The sequence below is a fragment of the Somniosus microcephalus genome, chromosome 25 (genome assembly GCF_052327205.1).
Source record: "Somniosus microcephalus isolate GS21.2 chromosome 25, FLI_Smic_1.0, whole genome shotgun sequence".
NCBI lineage: Eukaryota > Metazoa > Chordata > Chondrichthyes > Squaliformes > Somniosidae > Somniosus > Somniosus microcephalus.
The window spans coordinates 54,223,035-54,248,236 of record NC_141011.1 but is presented as its reverse complement, the minus strand read 5'-3'; the positions used below and the strand labels follow the sequence as shown (position 1 = coordinate 54,248,236).

At 44.5% G+C, this 25,202-nt stretch overlaps 1 protein-coding gene across 18 annotated transcripts in view; it reads left to right on the top strand.

Annotated features, from left to right (window-relative positions):
* Positions 1-25,202, top strand: part of cdk11b (cyclin dependent kinase 11B) — a 50,004-nt gene that overhangs the window by 24,123 nt on the left and 679 nt on the right. For 14 of the 18 annotated variants that reach the window (XM_085967472.1, XM_085967481.1, XM_085967485.1 and 11 more), the window contains 10 exons: positions 129-310; positions 1,037-1,127; positions 6,765-6,886; positions 8,310-8,415; positions 10,452-10,532; positions 12,830-12,951; positions 13,809-13,916; positions 14,756-14,872; positions 17,045-17,193; positions 23,099-23,288. In XM_085967472.1, coding sequence (XP_085823598.1) covers positions 129-310; positions 1,037-1,127; positions 6,765-6,886; positions 8,310-8,415; positions 10,452-10,532; positions 12,830-12,951; positions 13,809-13,916; positions 14,756-14,872; positions 17,045-17,193; positions 23,099-23,288 — 1,268 coding nt within the window. The remainder of the gene's footprint in view (positions 1-128; positions 311-1,036; positions 1,128-6,764; positions 6,887-8,309; positions 8,416-10,451; positions 10,533-12,829; positions 12,952-13,808; positions 13,917-14,755; positions 14,873-17,044; positions 17,194-23,098; positions 23,289-25,202) is intronic. The other 4 variants (XM_085967475.1, XM_085967483.1, XM_085967473.1 and 1 more) reach the window with 3 other exon arrangements.

The window sequence follows — 25,202 nt, the reverse complement described above, 5'->3', positions numbered from 1 at the left end:
GTAATTTGTGATCGTGTCGGTAATTTGTGATCGTGTCGGTAATTTGTGATCGTGTCGGTAATTTGTGATCGTGTCGGTTATTTGTGATCGTGTCGGTTATTTGTATTTCCTGATACTGAAATTGTTAGTTACAGAATCAAAATTTGATCGTGATTCAGAAGAGAGCATGGAGGAGGAAGAGGAGGAGATGGAGGAGGAGGAGAGTCCGATCTCCAATGCTCCCACTGAGGGAGAGTATGTTCCTGACTCCCCACCTGTTTCACCGGTTGAGTTGAAGAAAGAACTGCCACAGTACTTGCCTGCTCTTCAGGTAACCGGGATCTTACTGTTATAACTTATATAATCTTCTAAAATTATTAGTAGTTTGCACACTACAGTTACTCTGCAGTCTCTCCTAAAATAAAGCAAAATTATAAAAATATCAATGAGTTCTTGCCTCAGAGGTACACAGCAATCTTACTCCAAAAGGCATTTTAGTACAGGACTCAGAGGAGGAATAACCTACAATACTTCATATCCACATGGGTCTTGCAGCTTCAGCGGAACAAGAGCAATGCCATTACAATTAAATGTAGCCTAGTCTAGCAGGTGGAAGTGTAGAAAAGAATAAACATTCACATTGACACCAAGTCTAAACATTTTTAATCATTTAAAATATTTGCTTGAATCATATACTGTAAAGATGACTTGACAAAAATATTGATGCACGCTTCCAACGTTAATCACCCGCAGGTTGTTGGCAGGAGTGCTTGAAGAACTTGAGACGCCGGTTGTATTTTTAATTCCCTCGTGTAACTCTTTAGTCTTGCTCCCGCCTCAACATGCCCCATTTTCCTCTTGTAAATAATGCTGTTCTTTCCTGTTTTTGCAACAGGGTAGTGTCAGCGACCAGCTCTCCTCTGCTGTGAAACAAACCGATTACCATATTGATAATGAAAGATTTGTATTTATGTAGCATCTTGCCACATCTCTGAAATGTACTAAAACACCACCTACAATTTCTGACTCTAATTATTTATAGTTTATTTATATTTAGGGTTGCCGGAGTGTAGAAGAATTTCAGTGTCTTAATAGAATCGAAGAAGGAACATATGGTGTGGTTTATAGAGCGAAAGACAAAAAGACAGGTGAGTGTAATTCTTATTTGCAGCATTGTAGGTAGATAATGCTCTATTACCGATTTGGAGGAGGGGACCGAGTGTAACACATCAAAGTTTGCAGATGATACTAAGATGGGAGGGAAAGTAGTGAGTGAGGAGGACATAAAAAACCTGCAAGGGGACATAGACAGGCTAAGTAAGTGGGCAGAGATTTGGCAGATGGAATACAATACTGGAAAGTGTGAGGTTATGCACTTTGGCAGGAAAAATCGTAGAGCAAGTTATTATCTTAATGGCAAGAAACTTGAAAGTACTGAAGTACAAAGGGATCTGGGGGTCCTGGTGCACGAAACTCAAAAGGTTAGTATGCAGGTGCAGCAAGTGATTAAGAAGGCCAATGGAATGTTGGCTTTCATTGCTAGGGGGATAGAATATAAAAATAGGGAGGTATTGCTTCAGTTGTACAAGGTATTGGTGAGACCGCACCTGGAATACTGCATACAGTTTTGGTGTCCATACTTAAGAAAGGACATACTTGCTCTCGAGTCAGTACAAAGAAGGTTCACTCGATTAATCCCGGGGATGAGGGGATGGACATATGAGGAGAGGTTGAGTAGATTGGGACTCTACTCATTGGAGTTCAGAAGAATGAGAGGCGATCTTATTGAAACATATAAGATTATGAAGGGGTTGGATCGGGTGGATGCAGGGAGGATGTTCCAGATGATGGGTGAAACTAGAACTAGGGGGCATAGTCTTAGAATAAGGGGCTGCTCTTTCAAAACTGAGATGAGGAGGAACTACTTCACTCAGAGGGTGGTAGGTCCATGGAATATGCTGCCCCAAAAAGCTGTAGAAGCTACATCATTACATAAATTTAAAACAGAAATAGACAGTTTCCTAGTAGAAAAGGGAATTAAGGGTTACGGGGAGCGGGCAGGAATTTGGACATGAGTCTAGGTTCGGATAGGTCATGGCCCTGTGGGTAGCGGAGCGGGCCCAGGGGCCGTGTAGCCTGATCCTGCTCCTGTTTTCGTGTGTCTAATGCTGTTAGATTCAGGAGATAATCCTGTCATAGTGGATTGGCGGTTAGGATCAGATCAGCCATGATCTTATTGAATGGCGGAGCAGGCTCGAGGGGCCAATTGGCCTACTCCTGCTCCTATTTCTTATGTTCTTATAACCACCTGCCATATTCTACAATTCAGACCGTTCAGTATCGAGTTCAATTTAAGCCTTGTCTGATTTGAAATGTGCAAAAGCAAGAAGAAGTAGAGCAATAGCAAAATACTGCGGATGCTGGAAATCCGAAATAACAACAGGAAATGCTGGAAAAACTCAGCAGGCCAGGCAACATCCGTGGAGAGAAAATAGAGTCAACGTTTCGGGTGAAAACCCTTTGGCAAGACTAAAGAAGCACAGGAAATGAAATAGATCGAAAGGCAGGGCTGGGAGAGAACAAAAGAGAAGTGAAGAGACATTAAGAGGTATTCAAAACCAGACGAGATGGTGATGGGACTAGTGGAGACAAAAGACGGCTCTAGATTAGGTGTGAAATGCGCTGGCAGAATGGGAGACAGCTGCCATGTGGGAGAGAGAAAAAAAAAAGGGGGGGGGGGGGGAAGGGCCAAAACAAAGGTGTGGATAAAAAATATAAGTAAAAATGTAATAGGGGCCGAGGTTATGATCTGAAATTGTTGAACTCGATATTGAGTCCGGAAGGCTGCAAAGTGCCTAATCGGAAGATGAGGTGAGCAAGGTACTGGATCCTCTACAGCACTGGATTGCTTGCAGTTATTTTCATCAGATTACTGTAAACCCCATCAAATGTGCTGGGGGGTCAGAGATGGTAAGGGGGACATAATTAATGTCTCAATTATGGAATGTTTTCTTAATTCATTCTTGGGATGTGGACATCACTGGCAACGCCAGCATTTATTGAACATCCCTAGTTTCCCTGAGAAGGTAGTGGTGGGCATTCTTATTCTTTGTAGCAGTTTGATGCAACTTAGTTGTTTGCTAGGCCATTTCAGAGGGCAGTTAAGAGTCAAGCACATTGGATTGGGACTGGAGCCACATTAGGCCAGACATAGAAAGGAGGAGTAGGCCATTCGGCCCTTCGAGCCTGCTCTGCCATTCAATATGATCATGGCTGATCCTCTATCTCAATACAGGAAACTTTGTGATATCCGGCACCGACGGGACCGGCGTGTTGCCGATCTATCAAAACTGCCGGACATACAAAGTTAATGTTGAAGCATACGGAGGTTTTCATCGCCGTATCTGACAACAAACACTGTTGCTTAGCAACAGCTTCTAAAGAGTCGGCTGCAGCTGCAAGTGTCTGTAGCTGAAGCTGTTGCTATAGCTACAGACCTTGCAGTGGCTGACTGGGGAAAAAAAAAGAATGAGATCTAAAAAAACTTACAGAAAACGGCTCCTGATTTTTGCCGTTAGAACGAGTATTCTAGACATACAACTTCCGGATAAACCAAAGTTTCCTGTACCATATTCCCGCTCTCTCCCCATACCCCTTGACGCCTTTTGTGTCTAGAAGTCTATATCCTTCTTAAATATATTCAGTGACTTGGCCTCCACAGCCTTCTGTGGTAGAGAATTCCACAGGTTCACCACCCTCTGAGTGAAGAAATTTCTCCTCATCTCAGTCCTAAATGTCCTACCCCGTATCCTGAGACTGTGACCCCTTGTTCTAGACCCCCCAGCCAGGGGAAACATCCTCCCTGCATCCAGTCTGTCTAGCCCTGTCAGAATTTTATTCGTTTCAATGCGATCCCCTCTCATTCTTCTAAACTCTGGTGAATACAGGCCTAATCGACCCAATCTCTCCTCATACGACAGTCCCGCCATCCCAGTAATCAGTCTGGTGAACCTTCGCTGCACTCCCTCTATAGCAAGTATATCCTTTCTTAGGTAAGGAGACCAAAACTGCACACAGTACTCCAGGTGTGGCCTCGCCAAGGCCCTGTATAACTGTAGTAAGACATCCTTGCTCCTGTACTCAAATCCTCTTGCAATGAAGGCCAACATGCCATTTGCCTTCCTAACTGCTTGCTGCACCTGCATGTTTGCTTTCAGTGACTGGTGTACAAGGACACCCAGGTCCCTCTGTACATCAACATTTCCCAATCTATCACCATTTAAAAAATACTCTGCTTTTCTGTTTTTCCTACCTACCAGGTAAGGATGGCAGATTTCCTTCCCTAAAGAATATTATTGAACCAGTTGGGTTTTTACAGCAATCCGACAGCTTCATGGCCACTTTTACTGATGTCGGATTTTTATTTTCAGATTTTAAAAACTGAATTCAAATTCTCAAACTGTCACGTTGGAATTTGAGCTGATGTTCTCTGCATTATTAGTCCAGTAATATAAGCACCACGCAACTGTCCCCATGGACATGGACTGAGTTGCTGAAATCTTTAGGCAGGACTTAATTGTGGCTTCAAAATATTTAAAGCTGAACGATTGTAAGAAGGACAGTTGAACTGTCTGACAGAAACATGTGTGGAAACGAGACTCGTTTCCTCTGTTAATTCAGCCCTTTTCCCCTTTAGTTTGGAAGCACTTTGTTGCATTATGTTTTGTGCATTTTGTTCATTTTTTGCAATTACTTTACAAGGTAGCTTCTGATGACAGGAGCACTGTCATAGGCAACACTGTAAAGTAAACAAATCAAACACCAATGTCAGTGGCGGCACATGGAGATTTAGCCTGGCGCCACTGGCTGCCGCTGAGGCGATTAATGCGCGGTGACCGCCACCAGCGCTGGGATTAGGCCCGCCATGTCGGGTCTGACTGCAGGCAGGCTGACCTCTGGGCCAGCATTTCGCATTCTGTTTCCACACTTCTGACCTATACGGACTTTTCCTTTCTACTTTCTAAAAGGCTGGTCATAGATATCATTAGTGGTGCACACTCGTAAGTACGCACTTGGTTCCTTTCATGTGGTTAAAATACTTTTAAGAATAGATTTCAACAGGCCTTAAGAACATAAGAATTAGGAGCAGGAGTCGGCCATTCGGCCCCTCGAGCCCATTCAATAAGATCATGGCTGATCTTCGATCTCACTTCCTCTTTCCCGCCCGATCTCCGTATCCCTTAAGTACAAAAATCTATCTCTCTCAGCCTTGAATATACTCAATGATTCAGCATCCACAACCCTCTGAGTGAAGAAATTCCTCTTCATCTTGGTCCTAAATGGCCGACCCCTTATCCTGAGACTATGCCCCCCTAGTTCTAGACTCTCCAGTAACTTAAAGTAATGTGGGCTCCACTGACGCTGTTCTTTTGTAAATATGGATTCTAGGAATTGCCCAAGACCTTTCTGAAAATCTAAGAAGAATACTGACTTTTCATTATAACAACAGAAAATGCTGGAAAAACTCAGCAAGTCAGGCAACATCCGTGGAGAGAAATTTGAGTTGACGTTTCGGGTTTGACCCTTCTTCAAAACTGGAGAGAAAAGGAACTAGATCGAAGGCAGGGCTGCGATCGGACAAAAGAATAAAAGAACCAAAAGAAGTAAAAGAGATTAGAAGCTAGACGAGATGGTAATAGGCTGTGATTAGGTGTAAAGTGTACTGGCAGGGCAAAAGATAGCTGCCAGGTGTGAGAGAGAAACAAAAGGAAAGGGGGGGGGGGAGGAAAGGAAAGGAGTGGAAAAATATAAGTAAAAATGAAATAGGGGCCGAGGTTATGATCTGAAATTGTTGAACTCGATATTGAGACCGGAAGGCTGCAGAGTGCCTAATCGGAAGATGAGGTGCTGTTCCTCGAGTTTATGTTGAGCTTCCGTGGAACAGTACAAGAGGCCAAGGACCGTGAGGTCCGAGTGGGAATGGAGCGGTGAATTGAAATGACAGGCGACCGGAAGCGCAGCTATCTTTTGCCCTGCCAGTACACTTTACACCTAATCCCAGCCTATTACCATCTCGTCTAGCTTCTAATCTCTTTTACTTCTTTTGGTTCTTTTATTCTTTTGTCCGATCGCAGCCCTGCCTTCGATCTAGTTCCTTTTCTCTCCAGTTTTGAAGAAGGGTCAAACCCGAAACGTCAACTCAAATTTCTCTCCACGGATGTTGCCTGACTTGCTGAGTTTTTCCAGCATTTTCTGTTGTTATTTCGGATTTCCAACATCTGCAGTATTTTGCTACTGACTTTTCATTCCTCTGTAAGGGCAGTAATTCAGCATTCACACAGAACAAAGTGATTATCGTTACTGCAACACAGCAATGATGAGTGTGTTGTCACACACAGATCAAAAAATATATGGAGTGACGTTTCTTTAGGCTATTTTTTGGTGTAAGGAAGATAAAAATTCAGTCAATTCCCAGACTCCGCCTGATCCAAGAATGTGACTGTTCTGGCTGCTTATTGTTGTAGAATTCTAACTAGTTTATGCCCTTTAGGATTTGTAAATGTCATAAACATATAAATCATACCTTTAAATCAGATGGAATCATGAAAATGTTACAGTAATGTTGGGGAGAGAGCGGGAATATGGTATTGAGATAGAGGATCAGCCATGATCGTGTTGAATGACGGAGCAGGCTTGAAGGGCCGAATGGCCTACTCCTCCTATTTTTCTATGTTCTATGTTTCTATGTAATGGTGTGTTTAGTGTGGGCATTTTGTTTGTTTCAGACGAAATTGTGGCTTTGAAACGATTAAAAATGGAAAAGGAAAAGGAAGGATTTCCAATTACATCCCTACGGGAAATCAACACCATTCTGAAAGCACAACACCCAAACATCGTCACGGTTAGAGTGAGTAAGCAGCAATTATGTTTATGCGACAGAGAAATTCTGGGATATCTGCGGTTACCCTAGTAATTCAGTCTTTCAGATGAGACGTTAAACCGAGGCCCTGTCTGCGCTCTCAGGTGGATGTAAAAGATCCCGTGGCACTATTTCGAAGAAGAGCAGGGGAGTTATCCCCGGTGTCCTGGGGCCAATATTTATCCCTCAGTCAACATAACGAAAACAGATTATCTGGTCATTTTCACATTGCTGTTTGTGGGAGCTTGCTGTGCGCAAATTGGCTGCTGCGTTTCCCACATTACAACAGTGACTACGTTTCAAAAGTACTTCATTGGCTGTAAAGCACTTTGAGACGTCTGGTGGTCGTGAAAGGCACTGTAGAAATGCAAGTCTTTATTAATTAGCCGGCGGTATGTTCGATTTAGAGTGGGATATTTCAGCAAATGTTGCACATGCCATCCTTTCCATGTGATTATCTTCAGTGTGAGGTGATATATTTGGTACTCTTGTTAAATTTGTGCTATCTGCTAGAATACCACTGGAGGGAAGAGCTTCCTTGCAACTGTTTGCCGTCTGTCAGGTGACCGGATTATAGATTACTAGCTGGGGGTGCCCGGCGTTGCCAGGGCAATTTTGGGCCGCGCGGTCTCCCTGCCCCTGTCTGTCCCCTCTCTCTGTCCCTCCCTCTCCTCTCCCTCCCTCCCCTCCCCTCTCCCTGCATAGTGCCTGAGGCCCGGTGCCGTTGTGATACCGGCCGTGCGGGGCCTAGCGCTTCAGGCTGAGACGGACCCCAGCTGAGCTCCCCCGCCGGTGGCGCGGTTGACGGCCAGCCGCTGCTGCTCCCCCGCCCGTTGTGTGTAAACTGACCTGCTCCCGGAGCCGCAATGTGGGGGTTTGTTTGGCTGATGCTGTGGGGATGAAAAAAATGGCGGCGAAGTTTCGGGAGACTGGAGGATTAGGTCCCGCCCGTGACACAGCGATTGGTCAACCATCAGGTCACTGAACTGTAGGATTGGTGAACCAGCACGTCACTCAACGCTAACGAGAGGTAGGATTGGTCAACTGCTAATGAGCGGAGTTTTGAGGATTTTTGAACGTTTTTTGTATACTGTCCGAACAATTTTTGTCTGACCAAAAAGTAAATATGCCTATTAGACTCCCCTAATGATGAGCTTTCTTTTGATATAACATGCGTGTAGGTACGCTCTATAACTTTTGATTGTATAGCCAGACAGACAGACAGACAGACAGAAACAGAGAGACAAACTCTTTTATATATATATATATATATATATGTAAAATGTATTATTTTATAGCGACTAAGATATGAGTACTGTAATAGCTCTGCTCTCCTGTGAGTGTGCTGTAGCAGTAAGATAATATTGCGTGTGAAAATCAATACCTACTGAATCTCCTATTATTTCTTCAGGAAATTGTGGTGGGAAGCAATATGGATAAGATATATATAGTTATGAATTATGTTGAACATGACCTGAAGAGTTTAATGGAAACCATGAAGCAACCATTCTTACCAGGTACAGTTGTTTTGTTGCATATTGTTACACAATATGAAATCAGAAAGAAATATAAACTTTAGGAATGTGAACTATTATCAGCCTGTAGGATTGTTGGCATAAGAAATAGGAGCAGGAGTCGGCCATTTAGCCCCTCGAGCCTGCTCTGCCATTCAATAAGATCATGGCTGATCTTCGACCTCAACTCCACTTTCCTGCACCATCCCCATATCCCTTGATTCCCTTAATATTCAAAAATCTATCGATCTCTGTCTTGAATATACTCAATGACTGAGCCTCCACAGCCCTCTGGGGTAGAGAATTCCAAAGATTCACCGCCCTCTGAGTGAAGAAATTTCTCCTCATTTCAGTCCTAAATGGCCGACCCCTTATCCTGAGACTGTGACCTCTGGTTCTAGACTCCCCAGCCAGGGGAAACATCCTCCCTGCATCTACCCTGTCAAACCCTGTAAGAATTTTGTATGTTTCAATGAGATCACCTCTCATTCTTCTAAACTCTAGAGAATATAGGCCCAGTCTACTCAATCTCTCCTCATAGGACAATCCCCCCATCCCAGGAACCAGTCTGGTGAACCTTCGTTGCACTCCCTCTATGGCAAGTATATCCTTCCTTAGGTAAGGAGACCAAAACTGTACACAATACTCCAGGTGTGGTCTCACCAGGGCCCTATATAATTGCAGTAAGACGTCTTTACTCAAATCCTCTTGTAATAAAGGCCAGTATACCATTTGCTTTCCTAATTGCTTGCTGTACCTGCATGTTAACTGTCAGTGATTCGTGTACAAGGACACCCAAGTCCCTCTGAACACCAACATTTCACAATCTCTCACCATTTAACAAATACTCTGCTTTTCTATTTTTCGTACCAAAGCGGATAACTTTATATTTCTCCACATTATATTCCATTTGCCATGTTCTTGCCCACTCACTTAGCCTGTCTATATCCCCTTGAAGCCTCCTTGCATCCTCCTCACAACTTATATTCCCACCTAGCTTTGTATCAGCAGCAAACTTGGATATATTACATTTGGTCCCCTCATCCAAATCATTGATATAGATTGTGAATAGCTGAGGCCCAAGCACTGATCCTTGTGGTACCCCACTAGTTACAGCCTGCCAACCCGAAAATGACCTGTTTATTCCTACACTCTGTTTTCTGTACGTTAACCAATCCTCAATCCATGCTAGTATATTACCCAGTCCCATGAGCCCTAATTTTGTTTAATAACCTCTTGTGTGGCACCTTATCGAATGCCTTCTGAAAATCCAAATACACCACATCCACTGGTTCCCCCTTATCTATTCTGCTAGTTACAACCTCAAAAAATTCTAACAGATTTGTCAAACACGATTTCCCTTTCATAAACCCATGTTGACTCTGCCCAATCCTATTATTATTTTCTAAGTGCCCTGTTACCACATTCTTAATAATAGATTCTAGCATTTTCCCTACTACTGATGTCAGGCTAACTGGTCTGTAGTTCCCCGTTTTCTCTCTTCCCTCCTTTCTTAAATAGTGGGGTTACATTTGCTACCTTCCAATCCGCGGGAACCGTTCTAGAATCTATGGAATTTTGGAAAGTTACAACTAATGCATCCACTATCTCTGTAGCCACCTCTTTCAAAACCCTAGGATGTATGCCATCAGGTCCAGGGGATTTATCGGCTTTCAGTCCCATTAATTTCTCCAGTACAGGAAACTTTGAGTTATCCGGAGGCGAACCGTCCGGCAAGCTGGAGCCACCGGCAAAAATCCAGAGCCGTTTTTTATTCTTTTCGTTTCTTTTCTTTGCTTTTTATGAACAGTCAAGCTGTGCAAGGTCTGTAGCTAAGCAACAACTTCAGCTACAGAGACGCTTGCCGACTGTTTAGAGGCTGTTGCTAAGCAACGGGGTTTGTTGATTCAGTTCTGGCGTGTACGGCAGTTTGGAGTGTACGGCAGCAGCTCGGTCCCGTCGGTGCCGGATAGCACAAAGTTTCCTGTAATACCTTTTTTACTAATACTAATATCTCAATATCTATAAAATTCTGTCAGGCCTGGACAGACTAGATGCAGGAAGGATGTTCCCGATGGCCGGGGAGTCCAGAACCAGGGATCACAGTCTAAGGATAAGGGGTAAGCCATTTAGGACTGAAATGAGGGGGAATTTCTTCACCCAGAGAGTGGTGAACCTGTGGAATTCTCTGCCACAGAGGGTGGTGGAGGCCAGTTCATTAAATATATTCAAGAAGGAGTTGGATATATTTCTTAAGGCTAAAGGGATATGGGGAGAAAGCAGGGACAGGGTACTGAATTTGGATGATCAGCCATGATCTCATTGAATGGCGGAGCAGGCTCGAGGGGCCGAATGGCCGACTCCTGCTCCTATCTTCTATGTTTCTATGTTAATATTAGATCTGCAAATGTGATTTTAAAATTTGCATGCAATCTGTAACTTGGCCACAGTGCGGAACCAAACTTCAAATTTTCAGTCAGCCCCTTGTAATCTTTTAGCCTCAATGTTTTGGGTAAAAATAAAATTCTTGGGCTGTGGGCAATGTTTCCTCTCTTTTTTGTCTGCACGGCCCCATCAAAATTCCGCGCATGCGCAGTTTTTCTATTTAAAAGCCGGCTCTCCGGCTGTGTGGGTCCACGAGCGCTGTGTGGCCACGCAGCTTAAAGGGAACATTGGCTGTGGGCAGCAGTGGGGGCAAGGCAGTATTTATAGCCCATCCCTAGTTACTCTGAGGGCACGGAGTCAACCCTGTAATGTGGGACTGGAGTCATGTGCAGGCCAGACCAGGTAGGGGTGGCAGACTCCCTTCCCTAAAGGACATTAGTGGACTTTTACAACATTCAGGCAACTTTCATGGTCATTTTTGATACTAGCCTACAAATGACTTGATTTATTATGTTCAATTTCACAACTTGGTTTAAACTCCCGACCTCTGGGATCCTAGTCCAGTACCGTAACCACTGAGATACCACTGGAATTGTTTTCAGAGGTTCTTTTTGTCATCTCGTGTTATCCACTGCCGTTTGACACAATCAGGCAGAACCTCCCAAGGAACTTCATAAATCCTGGATGAAACACTGACCAGGAATAGGGTGACATTTCGGGGAGATGATCGAAGGTGTAGTTGAAATTATAGGGTTGTCAGAGGTTATTGAAAGTGGGGAGAAATGCGACAAGGCAGAGGAGTTTAGGAAGTGAATGTGGAATGCAGGGCTGTGATGGCTGACTGATCTGCCCCTGGCGGCAGAGCACAGAGAGGGCAAAAAATTCAGTAGACCAGAGTGGGAAGGAGGAGGCGGGCTGGGCTATAAATCTGGAGGAATTTACAGAGAGAGTGGAACAAGACAGTGCAAGGATCTGTAAACGAGGGTGAGAATATTGAAATAATGCGTAGAGAATGAAGTTGGCAAATATGGGATAATGGGTAAGGGGGGGGGGGTCTTAGTACAGGATACGTTGTGGGCAGTAGAGTTCTGCATGAATTGGAGATTGTAAAGATTGATAGATCTTTGCTAGACAAGTGTATAAAAGGATATGGAGCCAAGGCAGGTGTCTGGAGTTAAGGTACAGATCAGCCATGATCTCATTGAATGGTGGAACAGGCTCGAGGGGCCGAATGGCCGCCTCCTGTTCCTATGTAGAGGTTGAAGGCTGGCTGGGAGGGTTTTGGAGAAATTGAGGCTAGAGATGACAACAGCACCAGGAATTTGGCAGTAGTGCATGTGAGATACAGACGGAAGCAGGTCAGTGTTTTGGAGTTGGAAATGGGCAGTCTTGAAGATAGGACGGATGTGGGGTTTGATGCTCAGCCCAAGGTGGCGCAGGCCACTGAGGTTGTGAAATGTCAGAATCAGCCTGAGAGAGCAGCCAGAGAGGGGCGATGGAATCAGGGCAAGAGTGTTTAGGTTTTAGTGAGAGAAGAACCGGATATCTTCAGCCTTGCTAGTGTTTGGCTGAAGGAAGTTCTGGCTTATCCACAACGTCATGGCAGACAGCACAGCAACAGGTGTGGGAGAAAGGGAGGTGGTGGAGCAGTAAGGCTGGGTGTTGGCATTGTATGGAAGCTCATCCCATGCTGTGGTTAATGCTGCTAAAGGGGCGGCATGTAGATTGGAATATGAGGGCTGAGGATTGAAGCTTGGAACACACCCAATGTGTTTGTAGTTGCGTGAGGAGAAACTATTGCAGGGCGTTTGGCTACTTTAGGACAGGTAGGAATGGAACCACGAAAGGACAGTATTGCGGAGAGAGACCACAGAGGATGAGGTGTGGTCGTCAGCCCTATCAACGGTCACGGAGAGGTTGAGGAGGGGTAACACACTGTAGTGGCAATCACAGCATTGCTGACTTGGATCAGGTGGTGAAGCCTTACACATGAAAACTCACCAATCTTTAAAATCTTTTGTTTCATTTCCAGGTGAAGTTAAAACACTTATGCTACAACTTCTAAAAGGCGTTCGACATCTTCATGATAACTGGATCTTACACCGAGACCTAAAGACATCTAATCTTCTACTCAGTCATTCGGGAATACTTAAGGTCAGTCCTACTGCAATGAGAAAATAGATATTACTGGTGCATTTCCACTGTGCTCGGTGACGGTCTAGTCCCTCTTCCTCTGGGACATATTACTGTATGGGTTTGTGATCCACACGTTCGCAGTGGTAGATGTTAGTCATAAACACACACACTTTCTTTCTTCTGTCGATGTAATGCACCATATGGACTGTACTGCTCCTTCCCTGCTGCATTAATTTTTGTTAAACCCTTCCCCCTTTTTTATTAATAGGGTGTTTTCTTTCTTCCCTTGCCCTACAGGTCTCTGAGCCACTCCGTACTGTAGGGCTAGAAACAACCTGCTGCCAGCCATGTTCCCATGCTAGTTTAGTCCTTTATCCAGCCGTAGGTGCATGAGAGTAGCTGAGTGATTGGTCCTGAAGAGGAAACCTGGTTATTCCCCTTTCCTCCCACTGGTGTTTTTATTTTCAAAGCACTCCGCCTCTGCCAGTTGCCTGCTCCTTAACAGTATGCCGGGAATGGGATCTTGTGCAAAACTGCTCTGACCCCTCTTTGACACAGAATGTTCGAGCCTGGCTGGACTACAAGTGATCACTCCAGTAATTGAGTGTTGTTCATTGATGCTCTTTCCAGCCAATTGTAGATTGCTTCACTGGTAAAGCAAACAATAGAGTTTGTCTATTTTCATTTTAAGATTGAGTAAATTTCAATGTTGATGATTCTGCAGCAGGTAAATCCTGTGTTTGGCACAATGTTCCTTTAAAAGTACGTCTTTAATATTTGTAGTGTGTTGAAAGATGTTCCTGAGTTATTTCAGTAATGGATGTTAACCTGCCAATGTAATAACTTCAAAACAAATTTTACTGAACGTTCTCTAGATTGGCGACTTTGGACTTGCTCGAGAGTATGGCTCCCCGTTGAAGCCTTACACGCCAGTAGTGGTAACGCTCTGGTATCGAACCCCGGAGCTGCTGCTTGGAGCAAAGGTTAGTGATCTGAGCCTGCGATCGGGATAATGCTGTTCAGAAAGTGAAAAGAACGGCTTCTAACAATATCTGTGCTTCCGACTGATTCTGCAAATCAACAGAGAAGATAATAATTGTCTTTATGCAATCCATCTACCTTGACTTGTATTATTAATCTGTTATAGTATTGTTACGTACAGCGCCCCATTCTGGTGGCCTTGTCAATCAATTATTTAGGTTTCCATTAGCACTAAGAATAGTGTAACATGAAGCAGTGTAAGTTTAAACTGGTGTTTTGGCAGTAGTTTGCGAAGATGTTTCGCCCTCCCCCACACTGGTTGTCTGATTAAACACACGGCTGGTTCATTTCAGTGAAAGTGAAATGTCTCTTCTATTACACTGAAGTGAATGTGGAGCGTATTTTGCAATAGACGTGCAAGATCAGTGAATAGCAATCGGCGGTCTCATGGTTCACTGCAGTAGTAACGTAAAATCGGATTTGCTTCGACATTTATTTTAAACTGCACAAGTCTCTCACTGTATTGAGATTGATTCACTAGTCAGTTGATTGATTTTTAATTTTGGGGGTTTCGAGAGGAAAAACATTGGGCCTGTTGTATGACTGACCATGTGCGCACCCCTACACAACGGATAATGTTTGCAAATTCTGACTGTGAATATTTAGAAATGTATCTCTCTACTTATCACATTTTTTGCCTCCTCAGACGGGGGCTGTTTTGATCCTTGGTGTGGGATGTCTAGAAGGTTTTTCTTTTTGAAAGTGTGTGTGTGAAAACATTGAGAAACATTTTGCATTAATTGGCTGCTGCTGGCGTCCTGCCATTTTGTTTCCTTTGCAGGAATACTCGACAGCGATTGACCTGTGGTCGGTGGGCTGCATCTTTGCTGAATTCCTAACTCAGAAACCTCTGTTTCCAGGGAAATCAGAAATAGATCAGATTAACAAAATCTTTAAGGTAAGTGGCCTCATTAAAACAGGCATGCAACTTGATTTCATACAAAGGTGGGCCCAGTGTCTGTACTGTTTGCCTTCAGTTCTCCACTAACCAGTGTAGTTTCCTGCAATGCAGCTTTTCTCAAACCTGCCTTTTTGGTGGGTTTCCAAAAGTTAGATACCAGAATTAAATCCTGACCACGTTCCCTTGACACTAAAGATAAAGCTACTGAGGGCCTGATTTCCTCCCCCCCCCCCCCCCCGCCTTCCACTTCACCCCATGAACTTTTAATTGTACCTTATAAGTGCAGTGCATTTTTTTTTTTTTTTTTTAATGCTCGCCAAAAAAGGTTGACTATTACTGTCCCTGTACTTGCCAGGCCTATGCTGCGTGGGTGTTCTTGCAGTGGTTGGCATCTGCCTCCTTGCTGATCCAGACCTTGAGAGAGAGGCCTCCCAAAGTCATGGGCAGCTAGATGTGCCAGGGCCTGCAAAAACCCAGTTGGTGGCATCATGGTGGATGGTGACCAATCAGAGGCAGTGCCTGTACTTGGTCACCCTGGCACACCTACTTTCCCCTGGTACCACGTAAAGCATGACCTGCTGTGATTGGGTGTTTCTGAAGGACCATTCACACAACAGGCATTCACGCATCGTGGTGGAGCCAGCAAAGGTCTGCAGGCTCGGCTTTCTTTGGGGAAAGGAGCTTCCACCAGCCCCATGTCCACCAACGTGAGGTCATTTGACTTCTAGCTGCAGATTCTTGTGCTGGCATGGAGCATCTTTCAGGCAGCCTGGCATCCCTGCATAGATTGCCTTCCTTTTCCAAACACATCAGCTCAGAAGCTTCCCATTGGGTGCTGGAGCCAAAAATTAAATAATTAGGAACATTTAGCAGAAAGGCTCATGAAAGTTTAATAGCCAGCAGAAAATTTAAAAAATAACCACTTGTTAAATTCACGGCCTTTAACTGGCCTCCTGCCTGAAGATCAACTTCTAACATCCCCGCGGGGCACGTTTTCTGGGAGTGCAGTAGAATTAACAACCAGCATGCCCACTGGCTGCAAAAGGCCCCCTTTTTAATATCAAACTGAAACTTCCCGGCAGCTTCAGATGGGAGCTTCCAACACGCACCCCAGGTCCGACTGGAAATTAGTGCAGGGCCGAAATTAGATGGAAAAAGGCAGATTAATTTTTACCTCATTTTGAGATTTGGCACTCAAATGGGCACCAGCTGGGCGGACCGAACGTTAAAGTCAGCCTCATTGTGGACATCGTTCCCACTTAAATTCCCCTCTCTGCCGAAAGCAACAGGACTGTCTCCGAAGTGAAATTTCTGTTCAAGGAATTCACCACTGAAAATCTGCTTGCTTCCTAGATTGCATAACACAAAGGACCAACATCTGGTCATCACCAGGAGTTCTCGGCTGTCTTACTCATACGGCTGGTTCTCAGTCTCCAAAATAAGCTTAGAGAGATTCCTCTTCCCTTTGGGTCTAGATACAAGTTGCTATTTTCAGGGGGCAGAGTGCTCCCTTGCTTCTCTTCCCAATGCCATCAGTTGCACAGCACCCAACAGAGTGGGTATAGTTACTGTTTAGGGCTCTGGACTGTTCCCTCCTGACGACAATACTAGCTGATGTACTGTAACATCTACTTGTTCTTTGCTACATTGAAAATGGTATCTAAAACCAGAGTGTGTTTTGGGCAGAATATGAAAGGCAGTGTCCTGTGCAATGTCTGCACATAATCTGTAACCGGTTTTAATAACTTCATAGCCAGTGGAACCCATGTGGAGTATTTTTTTCTGTGGCAATTGTTTTTTTGTTGTTTTTGCCCCTCGAGATGTCTTACCACTTACTGCCCCAGGTGCCTTTGCCTCTCGATTTAGTGCCTTTGCTGCATTGAGTACTGACCTTTCTGTCCCCTCCTGCTGCCTCTTTTCTACCTTGTGGATCATCAAACCCTCAAAACTTGATAACATCACTAATCCCCTAGCCCTAGATTCCAGTTGATAGCTGGACTGGTAAAATGCTTGAAAGTCTTTGGATAATGTAAACTAGATTGCTTTAGGATTTCTGTTACAGTCACACTGCATCTGTATATGTAGAATCATTGAAAGTGAAGGTTAGAATTTTAAATGCAACCCATCTTCATTGCATTAAGTTGGACTGTGATCATTTTCTCCTTGAAGGAGTTAGGCACACCGAGTGAGAAGATCTGGCCTGGTTACAATGAGCTTCCTGCAGTGAAGAAAATGACCTTTACTGAATATCCATTCAACAACTTGCGTAAGAGGTTTGGAGCCCTTTTATCTGATCAAGGCTTTGACCTCATGAACAAGTAAGTGCGGGAGTTACTATGTGGATTAAATAGTCTTTGTGTTGATTTAATTAACTCCAATTTACAGTAATCGAGACCAGAGGGGATTTATTGGAAACCTTTGCAGGGGAAGATTAAGTGTGGTCAACTAAAAGTTGAATCCTGGGTGCACGGCCATGTTCCCCATCATTTTATTTTTAGGGGCTGCATGGCCTATTCAAATTACTGCGCATGTGCGGTTTTTGACATGAGAACGCCATGGAGCTGGCTGCGCGGGACCATCAGATCATTGCGCAGCTAAACGGGGTCATTGGTGCACAGTGCTTTTTCATGGTCTTTTCATTCCCCAGCTTCAAATCTAGCCCAGATTGATAGGGTAAATGTGTCTTTTGCCTCCTGGTGGTAAGGGTCCCAAATAAAATGGCTTTGAGCTGTCTGAGCCCAATTAATAACTGGTGCATTTAACAACCCATCATTTGGCACTAGAATGACATTCTTAGGGAGCTGTAAAGATAGTTTGTGCATGATGCAGAGAAATTCGCACTGGTGCTGTAAGGGATTGTGCCTCTGAGCCTGGACACTAATGTGGAAGAATGCAGAGCTTTTACTGTGCATTTGATCCCTGGAGTAATGCCACTGCCATTTCTCGCAAACACTAAGTTCCACACAGATATTCCATTGCCCTGGGATGGTTGGCAAAAACACTTTCTTTGACAAAAGAACTGTTTCTTCGTCTCACTCTTGTAACCAATCTGGGTCACCTAATCACTATATAATCTTATCTGAACTTCTATCGATCTTTTCTTACACTGCAGTCATGGCCCTTTACACTGGTTTCTCAATAACCGAGTTAGTTGTACTATCTGCTGACTCGAGATGGCAAAAGTGTTCCGTTCCCCAGCACTGGCATAAAGCCCAAGAGCACAAAATGGCAAAAAGTTTTTTTTTTAATTGAGAAAGTAAATTTGGCACCACTAGTGTTGAAAAGGACAGAACAAGTGATGATGCAAATTGGGAAGTGTTGTATGAACGCATTAAAGCATAGAATCAGGCAGACAGGCTCATAACTGTGATCTTCACTTTATTGTGTAAAATGGCTGACTGCCGTTTTCCCGGGTAATTCCCATAATGCAATGCACATTACATTACCGTATTGACTGGTGTCAAACTCGCAATCAATACACGACATCCCCCTTTTCCTTGGAAACAAACTTGCAGTTTACAAACAGTTGCTTACAATAACACTGCATAACTTATTTGGTTTATAAACTTTTTACAAACTTGTGTCTTACCACACAACTAAATAATTCCCAGGTTTAAACATTTAACATCACCCATGCAGCTCTCGCACAGCTTATGTTGTGACATAATCAGACAGTCTTTGGGGTTTTCTTTTAACCCTTTGAGGTCTGGCTCTATTGGGTATGTCTGACATGTTGGTGTCAGTGGGTATTGCCTGTGTCACAGTGGTATGTGTGTCAGGGTCTACTATACTGTCCTCAGTCCCTTGTGTTTCCTCCTGCTCATGGAGTGTCTCCTTTGGTCCATTGGTTCTGTATTTCTTCACAAACGTAGTGTTTCTCGAGTAGCGTGCTCCGTCTGGAGATTCTACTACTACTTGACTCCCTGTTTTACTCCAAAACTTTGTGGGGTGTGGCATTAAAAGGAGTGGTGAACTTGTCCACTTTGTCCTGCCGTACCAGCACCGTGTCGCCAACTTCCACCTCTGAGTATTGTGTTCTCCACTGTTCATCTGCGTACAGTTTGGACTTGCCTTTTTGTTCTGCGTCCCAGTCATGTACTTCCATGTCTGCGCGCGACTCTGTGATGTCTGGCAGCTTTCCTCTCATTTTCCGTTTAAAGAGCAGCTCTGCCGGGCTCTTTCCTGTCGTGGCATGGTCAATGCTCCTGTACACAGTCACATATTTTCTAAGTTCACGTTTCCAATCTAGTCCTTCTGACTGAGCAATTCTGATTCTCTTCATCAGCGATGCATTCTGGCGCTCGACTTCTCCGTTAGCCTGAGCCCATTTTGCTGTCGTTTTCAGGTGTTTGATCCTGTTGTTTTCACAGTATTCTTTGAATAATTCATATCTGAATTGGGGACCATTATCAGATTTGCAGGTGATTGGCAAACCATGACGGTTGAAGATTGACTCTAAACTATCAATAACCTTCTCAGTTGTTGTGGAGGTCATGATGTCTTATTCATAGTAGCGACTATAATAATCAACTACCACAAGAATGGAGTGGTTGGATGGCAAGGGTCCCAGTAAGTCTATAGCTACATCCTGCCAGGGGCCCTCCGGTAATGGTGTTGGTCTCAACGGTTCAGGTGGGTCGGGTCTGGCTACTATCTGACAGCCGTGGCACGTTTTACAGTGTTTTTCAGCTGCCTTGTCCATGCCAGGCCACCAAACCTTGGTTCTGAGATGTTGCTTTGTTCCAACTATTCCCAAGTGTCCTTCATGTGCTAACACCAGGGCTCGTGCGTGTAACACTGTGGGTAGCACTGTGCGTGTTCCCCGAAGAACTAGGTACCCCACTACACACAGCTCGTTTGCAATTGCTGCATAAGCTTTACAGTTCTCAAAATGTCCATTTGTGATTGCCTTCCGTACCTCAATCAGCTCTGGGTCGGTAGCAGAGGCTTCCTCCACCTCTCTAGTAGTGAGTGCTTTTGGTGTCGCACTCACAGCTACGAATCTCACGTATTCATCTGAGCCATGAGAATGTCTCTCCTGTTTTGCTGTCTCCCCCAGCAATCGTGACAGTGGGTCTGCAATGTTTTGCTTGCCTGGAATGTGTATCACCTTAAAATCGTACGGCTGTAATCTAAGTACCCATCTCTCTATACGGGCACAGGGTTTAGAGTGTGGGCTGTATATCACTTGTAATGGCTTATGGTCAGTTACCAAGTTAAATTTTCGGCCATACACATATGGATGCAGCCTCTCACAAGCCCATACAAGAGCTAAGGCCTCTCTCTCTGTTTGAGAGTATTTCCTCTCTCAGTCTGTTAAACTACGACTTACATAGCATATTGGCACCTCTTGTCCCTGTTGGTCCTGAACTAGTACTGCGCCTAAACCTACAGGACTGGCATCTGCTATCACCTTGGTTGGTGCGTCCTTATCAAAATATGCTAAAGTGCCGGCTCTGGCCAACTCTTCCTTGAGTGTACTGAATGACTGTCTCTGTTGTGATCCAAATTTAAATGGTGTGTCTTTTCTCGTCAGGCGTCGCAGTGGCTCTGATAGCGTTGCAAACTGCGGGATGAATCTGCTACTGTACCCAAGTCCCAAGAAACTCCTCACCTCTGTAGCATTCTTTGGTTCCCGAGCTTCTGCCGCCGCTCGCACTCTCTCTGCTGTTGGTCTGATGCCCTTTTCAGACAACAGGATTCCCATGAAAATCAATCGGTCCATGTTGAATTGGCACTTCTCTGAGTTTAGTGTCAGTCCACTTTCCATTAGTCTGGTCATGACAGCGTGCAGGCATCTGTCGTGCGTTTCCTAGTCGTGTGCATGCACGATAATGTCGTCTGAGATGTTTTCAACATCCTCTATTCCAGCTAAGGCATTAGCTATCTCGTGCTGATATTGCTCACTAGCTGAAGATACACCGAATATCAGCCTCTTGTACCTGTATACTCCGTTATGTACTGCAAACGTTGTGATTTCTCGTGACTCGGGGTCAGTTCTAGCTGGTGATAACCCCATTTCAGGTCTAGCTTACTAAACACCGTCGAGCCGTTCATACCTTGGAGTATCTCATTAACGGTGGGGATTGGATATCGTTCCCTCACTATTGCCTGGTTTGCTCGTCTCATGTCTAGGCATAACCTTACATCCTTATCTGCTTTTGGTACAATAACCACAGGATTTACCCATGGGGTGGGACCAGTTACAGGTTCGATAATGTCCATGTCCCTCAATTGTTTTATTTTGGCCTCTACTGCCCCCCTTAAGTTGAATGGTATACGCCTGAGTGGCTGGGCCACAGGCTTCACTTGTGGGTCGATATACAAACTGATCTGTTTTGTGTTCAGCCTTCCTACTCCCTGGAACACCTTTGGATACCGCTGTTCTAGTAGCTGTCTTACATCTACCACAGCTGAGACATCTGCGCCTATTTTAAAAACTCCCAGTTTCATGGCTGTCTCCCTTCCTAGCAACGGCTCTCCATGGCCTTTAACCACAATGAACTCCACCTGCTCAGTTCTCTTACCTATTGTAATCCCACATGTGAATACACCTTTAACTGACAGTGGTCGGCTAGAAGCATAAGAGAATAACTTTCTCTCTGTCTTAGGGACATGTGACTGACACTTAATGTGTTCTGACTTTAATCCTTCCCATGTATTCTCATCTATCACATTACTAGTTGCACCCGAATCAATTAACATTCTCAGGTTTACTCCCCCCACACAAAAGGTAAGTCTCTCTGTCACGTTATTTCCAGTAACAGCAAATGCAAAGTCATTTTGTTCCTCTACATTGTTCACACTGTGTTTCTTTGTACCCTTTGTGCGGCATACTTTGGAGAAATGATCCTTTCCCTTGCACTTATGACACGTTTGTCCGCGCGCTGGGCATTTCGGATCTCTGCCCATGTGGTCTGTGTGTCCACATCTGTAACATTTCCTTTCGTTCCTATCGCCATTTCCCTTTGGTTTCTCTGTCAAGCTTTTCGCATAATACCCTCTTTTCTGTGTAACACGACGAACAGTATCTGTCTCCACCTTCTCTGTACATGACATGGCTGACATCTGCTCCTCGACGTTTTCACATTGTGAGGCCAATTGTAACGTGCGGGCGAGCGTTAAACCTTGCCCTTTAGCAATTTCCTCCGCACATAGGCTGACGTGCACCTACTCAGGATAGCGTCTCTTATTTGATTATCTGCATCCCCCCCAAAAGCACAGTCTTTAGCAGCCTGCCGCAAGCGAGTAGCAAATTGTTACACAATCTCACCTGTCTTCTGGGACAACTTATGAAAAGTCTGTCTAGCAAATGCTGCGTTGACCTGGGGCACGAAGTAGTGATTCAAAGCACTAACCGCCGCCGTGTAGTCTGCTGGCTCTCCTGTGTCCGGTAGAGTCGAAAAGATATCCTGGACATCTGGTCCTGCTAGGTGTAGAAGTAGAGCTCTTCTCCTCTGCTTTGTGGCAGCTGTAGAGGTATCATCGATAATGAGTCCTTTGCCGTCGGCATAAAGCGCAAAAGACGTTAACCACCTCGTCCATCTTGGACCCAACGTGGCTGGCTCGGCGAAGCATGCAAAATTTTGAATGCCGGTCTTCTCCATCCTAGCTAACTAAAACTTGGGCAACTACATATCTAAAATGATTCCGTTCGTTATCCTCGTCGCCAATGTTGTATGAACGCATTAAAGCATAGAATCAGGCAGACAGGCTTATAACTGTGATCTTCACTTTATTGTGTAAAATGGCCGACTGCCGTTTTCCTGGGTAATTCCCATAATGCAATGCACATTACATTACCGTATTTACTGGTGTCAAACTTGCAATCAATACACGACAGGAAGTAGTGATCAGGTGACAACAATCTTGGGTTTTAATAGGCTGAAAATTGCAAGAGGTCCTATGAGTTAAATCCTCTGCAGAATAAGTTCAAAGTTTGAGCAAGTTTTACAGTTCATTTAGATAAACATGGCTGATTGCTGCATTTAAACTTTGCAGCATTTTTATTTAAGACTGTTTGATTTTTTAGTTATTTCAAGCAAGTCACTGATGATCAACAGTGCGCTCCACGCTGGCAGCTTTGAAATCAGGGTGTCCGTTGTTACTACTTAAAGATTATTTTTTGATGAGAGCAGATGTCTTACAAAGTTGACTGCCTCAAGTATAGCGTGGCCACAGTTCTACTGCCAGATGTTTAGAATCTCTTTTTTTTGGAAACAGGTTTTTGACTTACTGCCCCGCCAAAAGAATTACAGCTGAAGAAGCACTGAAGCATGAATATTTCAGGGAGACACCCCTCCCTATCGAATCAGCCATGTTCCCAACCTGGCCTGCAAAGAGTGAGCAACAAAGAGTTAAACGTGGAACTAGTCCTCGTCCCCCCGAAGGTGGACTTGGCTATAGTCAACTGGTAAGTTAAATTTTTTTTATGCATAACTTGCATTTATACAAGGCCTTTAACACCGAAAACCTCGCCAGGTGCTTTACCGAAGAGAAAATGACAGCAGCCAGTAGGAGGAGAGGCGACTGACAGCATAAACAAAAAGATTCTTGAGCGTTTTAAAGACAAGAACTAGCAAGGTTTAGGGAGAGAGAGGTCCGAAGAGTGGGGCCACCAGTGGTGCAGCCTGGAGGCCTGAATTGGGGGCCACGTTCCCCAACCTGCCCTGCGAAGTCTGAGCACCAGAGTTAAACGTGGAACCAGTCCTGTCCCCCTGAAGGTGGGCTTGACCGTCGTGAATCAGTAAGCTTCTGGTTTTTATGCAAATAAGGCTGGAAGAAGGTGGAGCAAGGGACATGGAGGGATTGTAAATTAGGATGAAGATTTTTAATTTGATTCGTTGGACAGTGAGCCGTGGAGGGGGGAATGGGTGAACAGGACTAAGGGGGCAGCAGAGTTCTGGACGAGTTCGAGTGTGTAAGCAGGGTGTTTGTGAAATTAAGTCTGGAGGTAAAATTCTGTCGTGTTGTAAAATGATGATCCAACAAGCCTGCCCCGTTATGGTTGATCTCAAAGCCTTTCCATCATATCCTCAATCTTTTTCTCTAGAAATCCATCCAGTTGCCCCTCAAACCTATTTATATTTCAGCAGCCCTCCATTGTAAGCATGTGGTAATCACTGGCTTACTTTTAGTATACTGGTCCCAGTATGCTTTAGGAAAGATTATTCTTAAGCCAGTATATATTTTGTGTGATATTAATTACCTCAAAACACTCCCATGCTGCCACCAACAGTGGCAGATGTGCAACTACCGGTCCTTTATCCTCGTGTTACATCACTCAGTGTGGCAGGGCGTAATCTACTTCTGCTCGCTGTTTTCTCCACAGTTCAAGTGGGCACAGTCAAAAAATTTCACGTGCCTGAAATTGTGCTTTACTAAAATCTTTTTCTTTGTGCAAAATAGCTTCTGAGCCTCCTATTTATTCTTAACTTCTAATGTTGTTTATACCACCACAAATGTTGGATACAATAAATTATCTGGCACAGAAAAAATGATCATTCCCAGCAGCCATTCCCATTCCCAGGGTTGAATTGATTTAGGTGCAAACTCTTTCCTTTTACAGGGAGATGATGAAAAAGAAAAACTTACATTTATATAGCGCCTTTCACGACCACCAGATGTCTCAAAGCGCTTTACAGCCAATGAAGTACTTTCTTGAAGTGCAGTCACTGTTGTAATGTGGGAAACGCGGCAGCCAATTTGCACACAGCAAGCTCCCACAAACAGCAATGTGATAATGACCAGATAATCTGTTTTTGTTATGTTGATTGAGGGATAACTATTGGCCAAGACACCGGGGATAACTCCCCTGCTCCTCTTCGAAATAGTGCCACGGGATCTTTTACGTCCACCTGAGAGGGCAGATGGGGCCTTGGTTTAACGTCTCATCCGAAAGATGGCACCTCCGACAGTGCAGCACTCCCTCAGCACTGCACTGGAGTGTCAGCCCAGCTTTCTGTGTTCAAATCCCTGGAGTGGGACTTGAACCCACGACCTTCTGACTCAGGCGAGGATGCTGCCCACTGAGCCACAGCTGATGAGTCAGATGTAGTGGTAGTTCATTAATGATCCTATTCTCCAGCTTGATGACTTTTTAATATGTGCAACAGCTGCCCACTTGTCCACTTCACTCATACAATAGGAAACAAATGGATTCCAAGGTTCAAAGTTCGATCCCTGCCTTGACTGAAATTTAATGTCACATTTTTTATTCGTTCATGGGATGTGGGTATCGCTGACAAGGCCAGCATTTACTGCCCTTGAGAAGGTGGTGGTGAGCCGCCGCCTTGAACCGCTGCAGTCTGTGTGGTGAAGGTGCTCC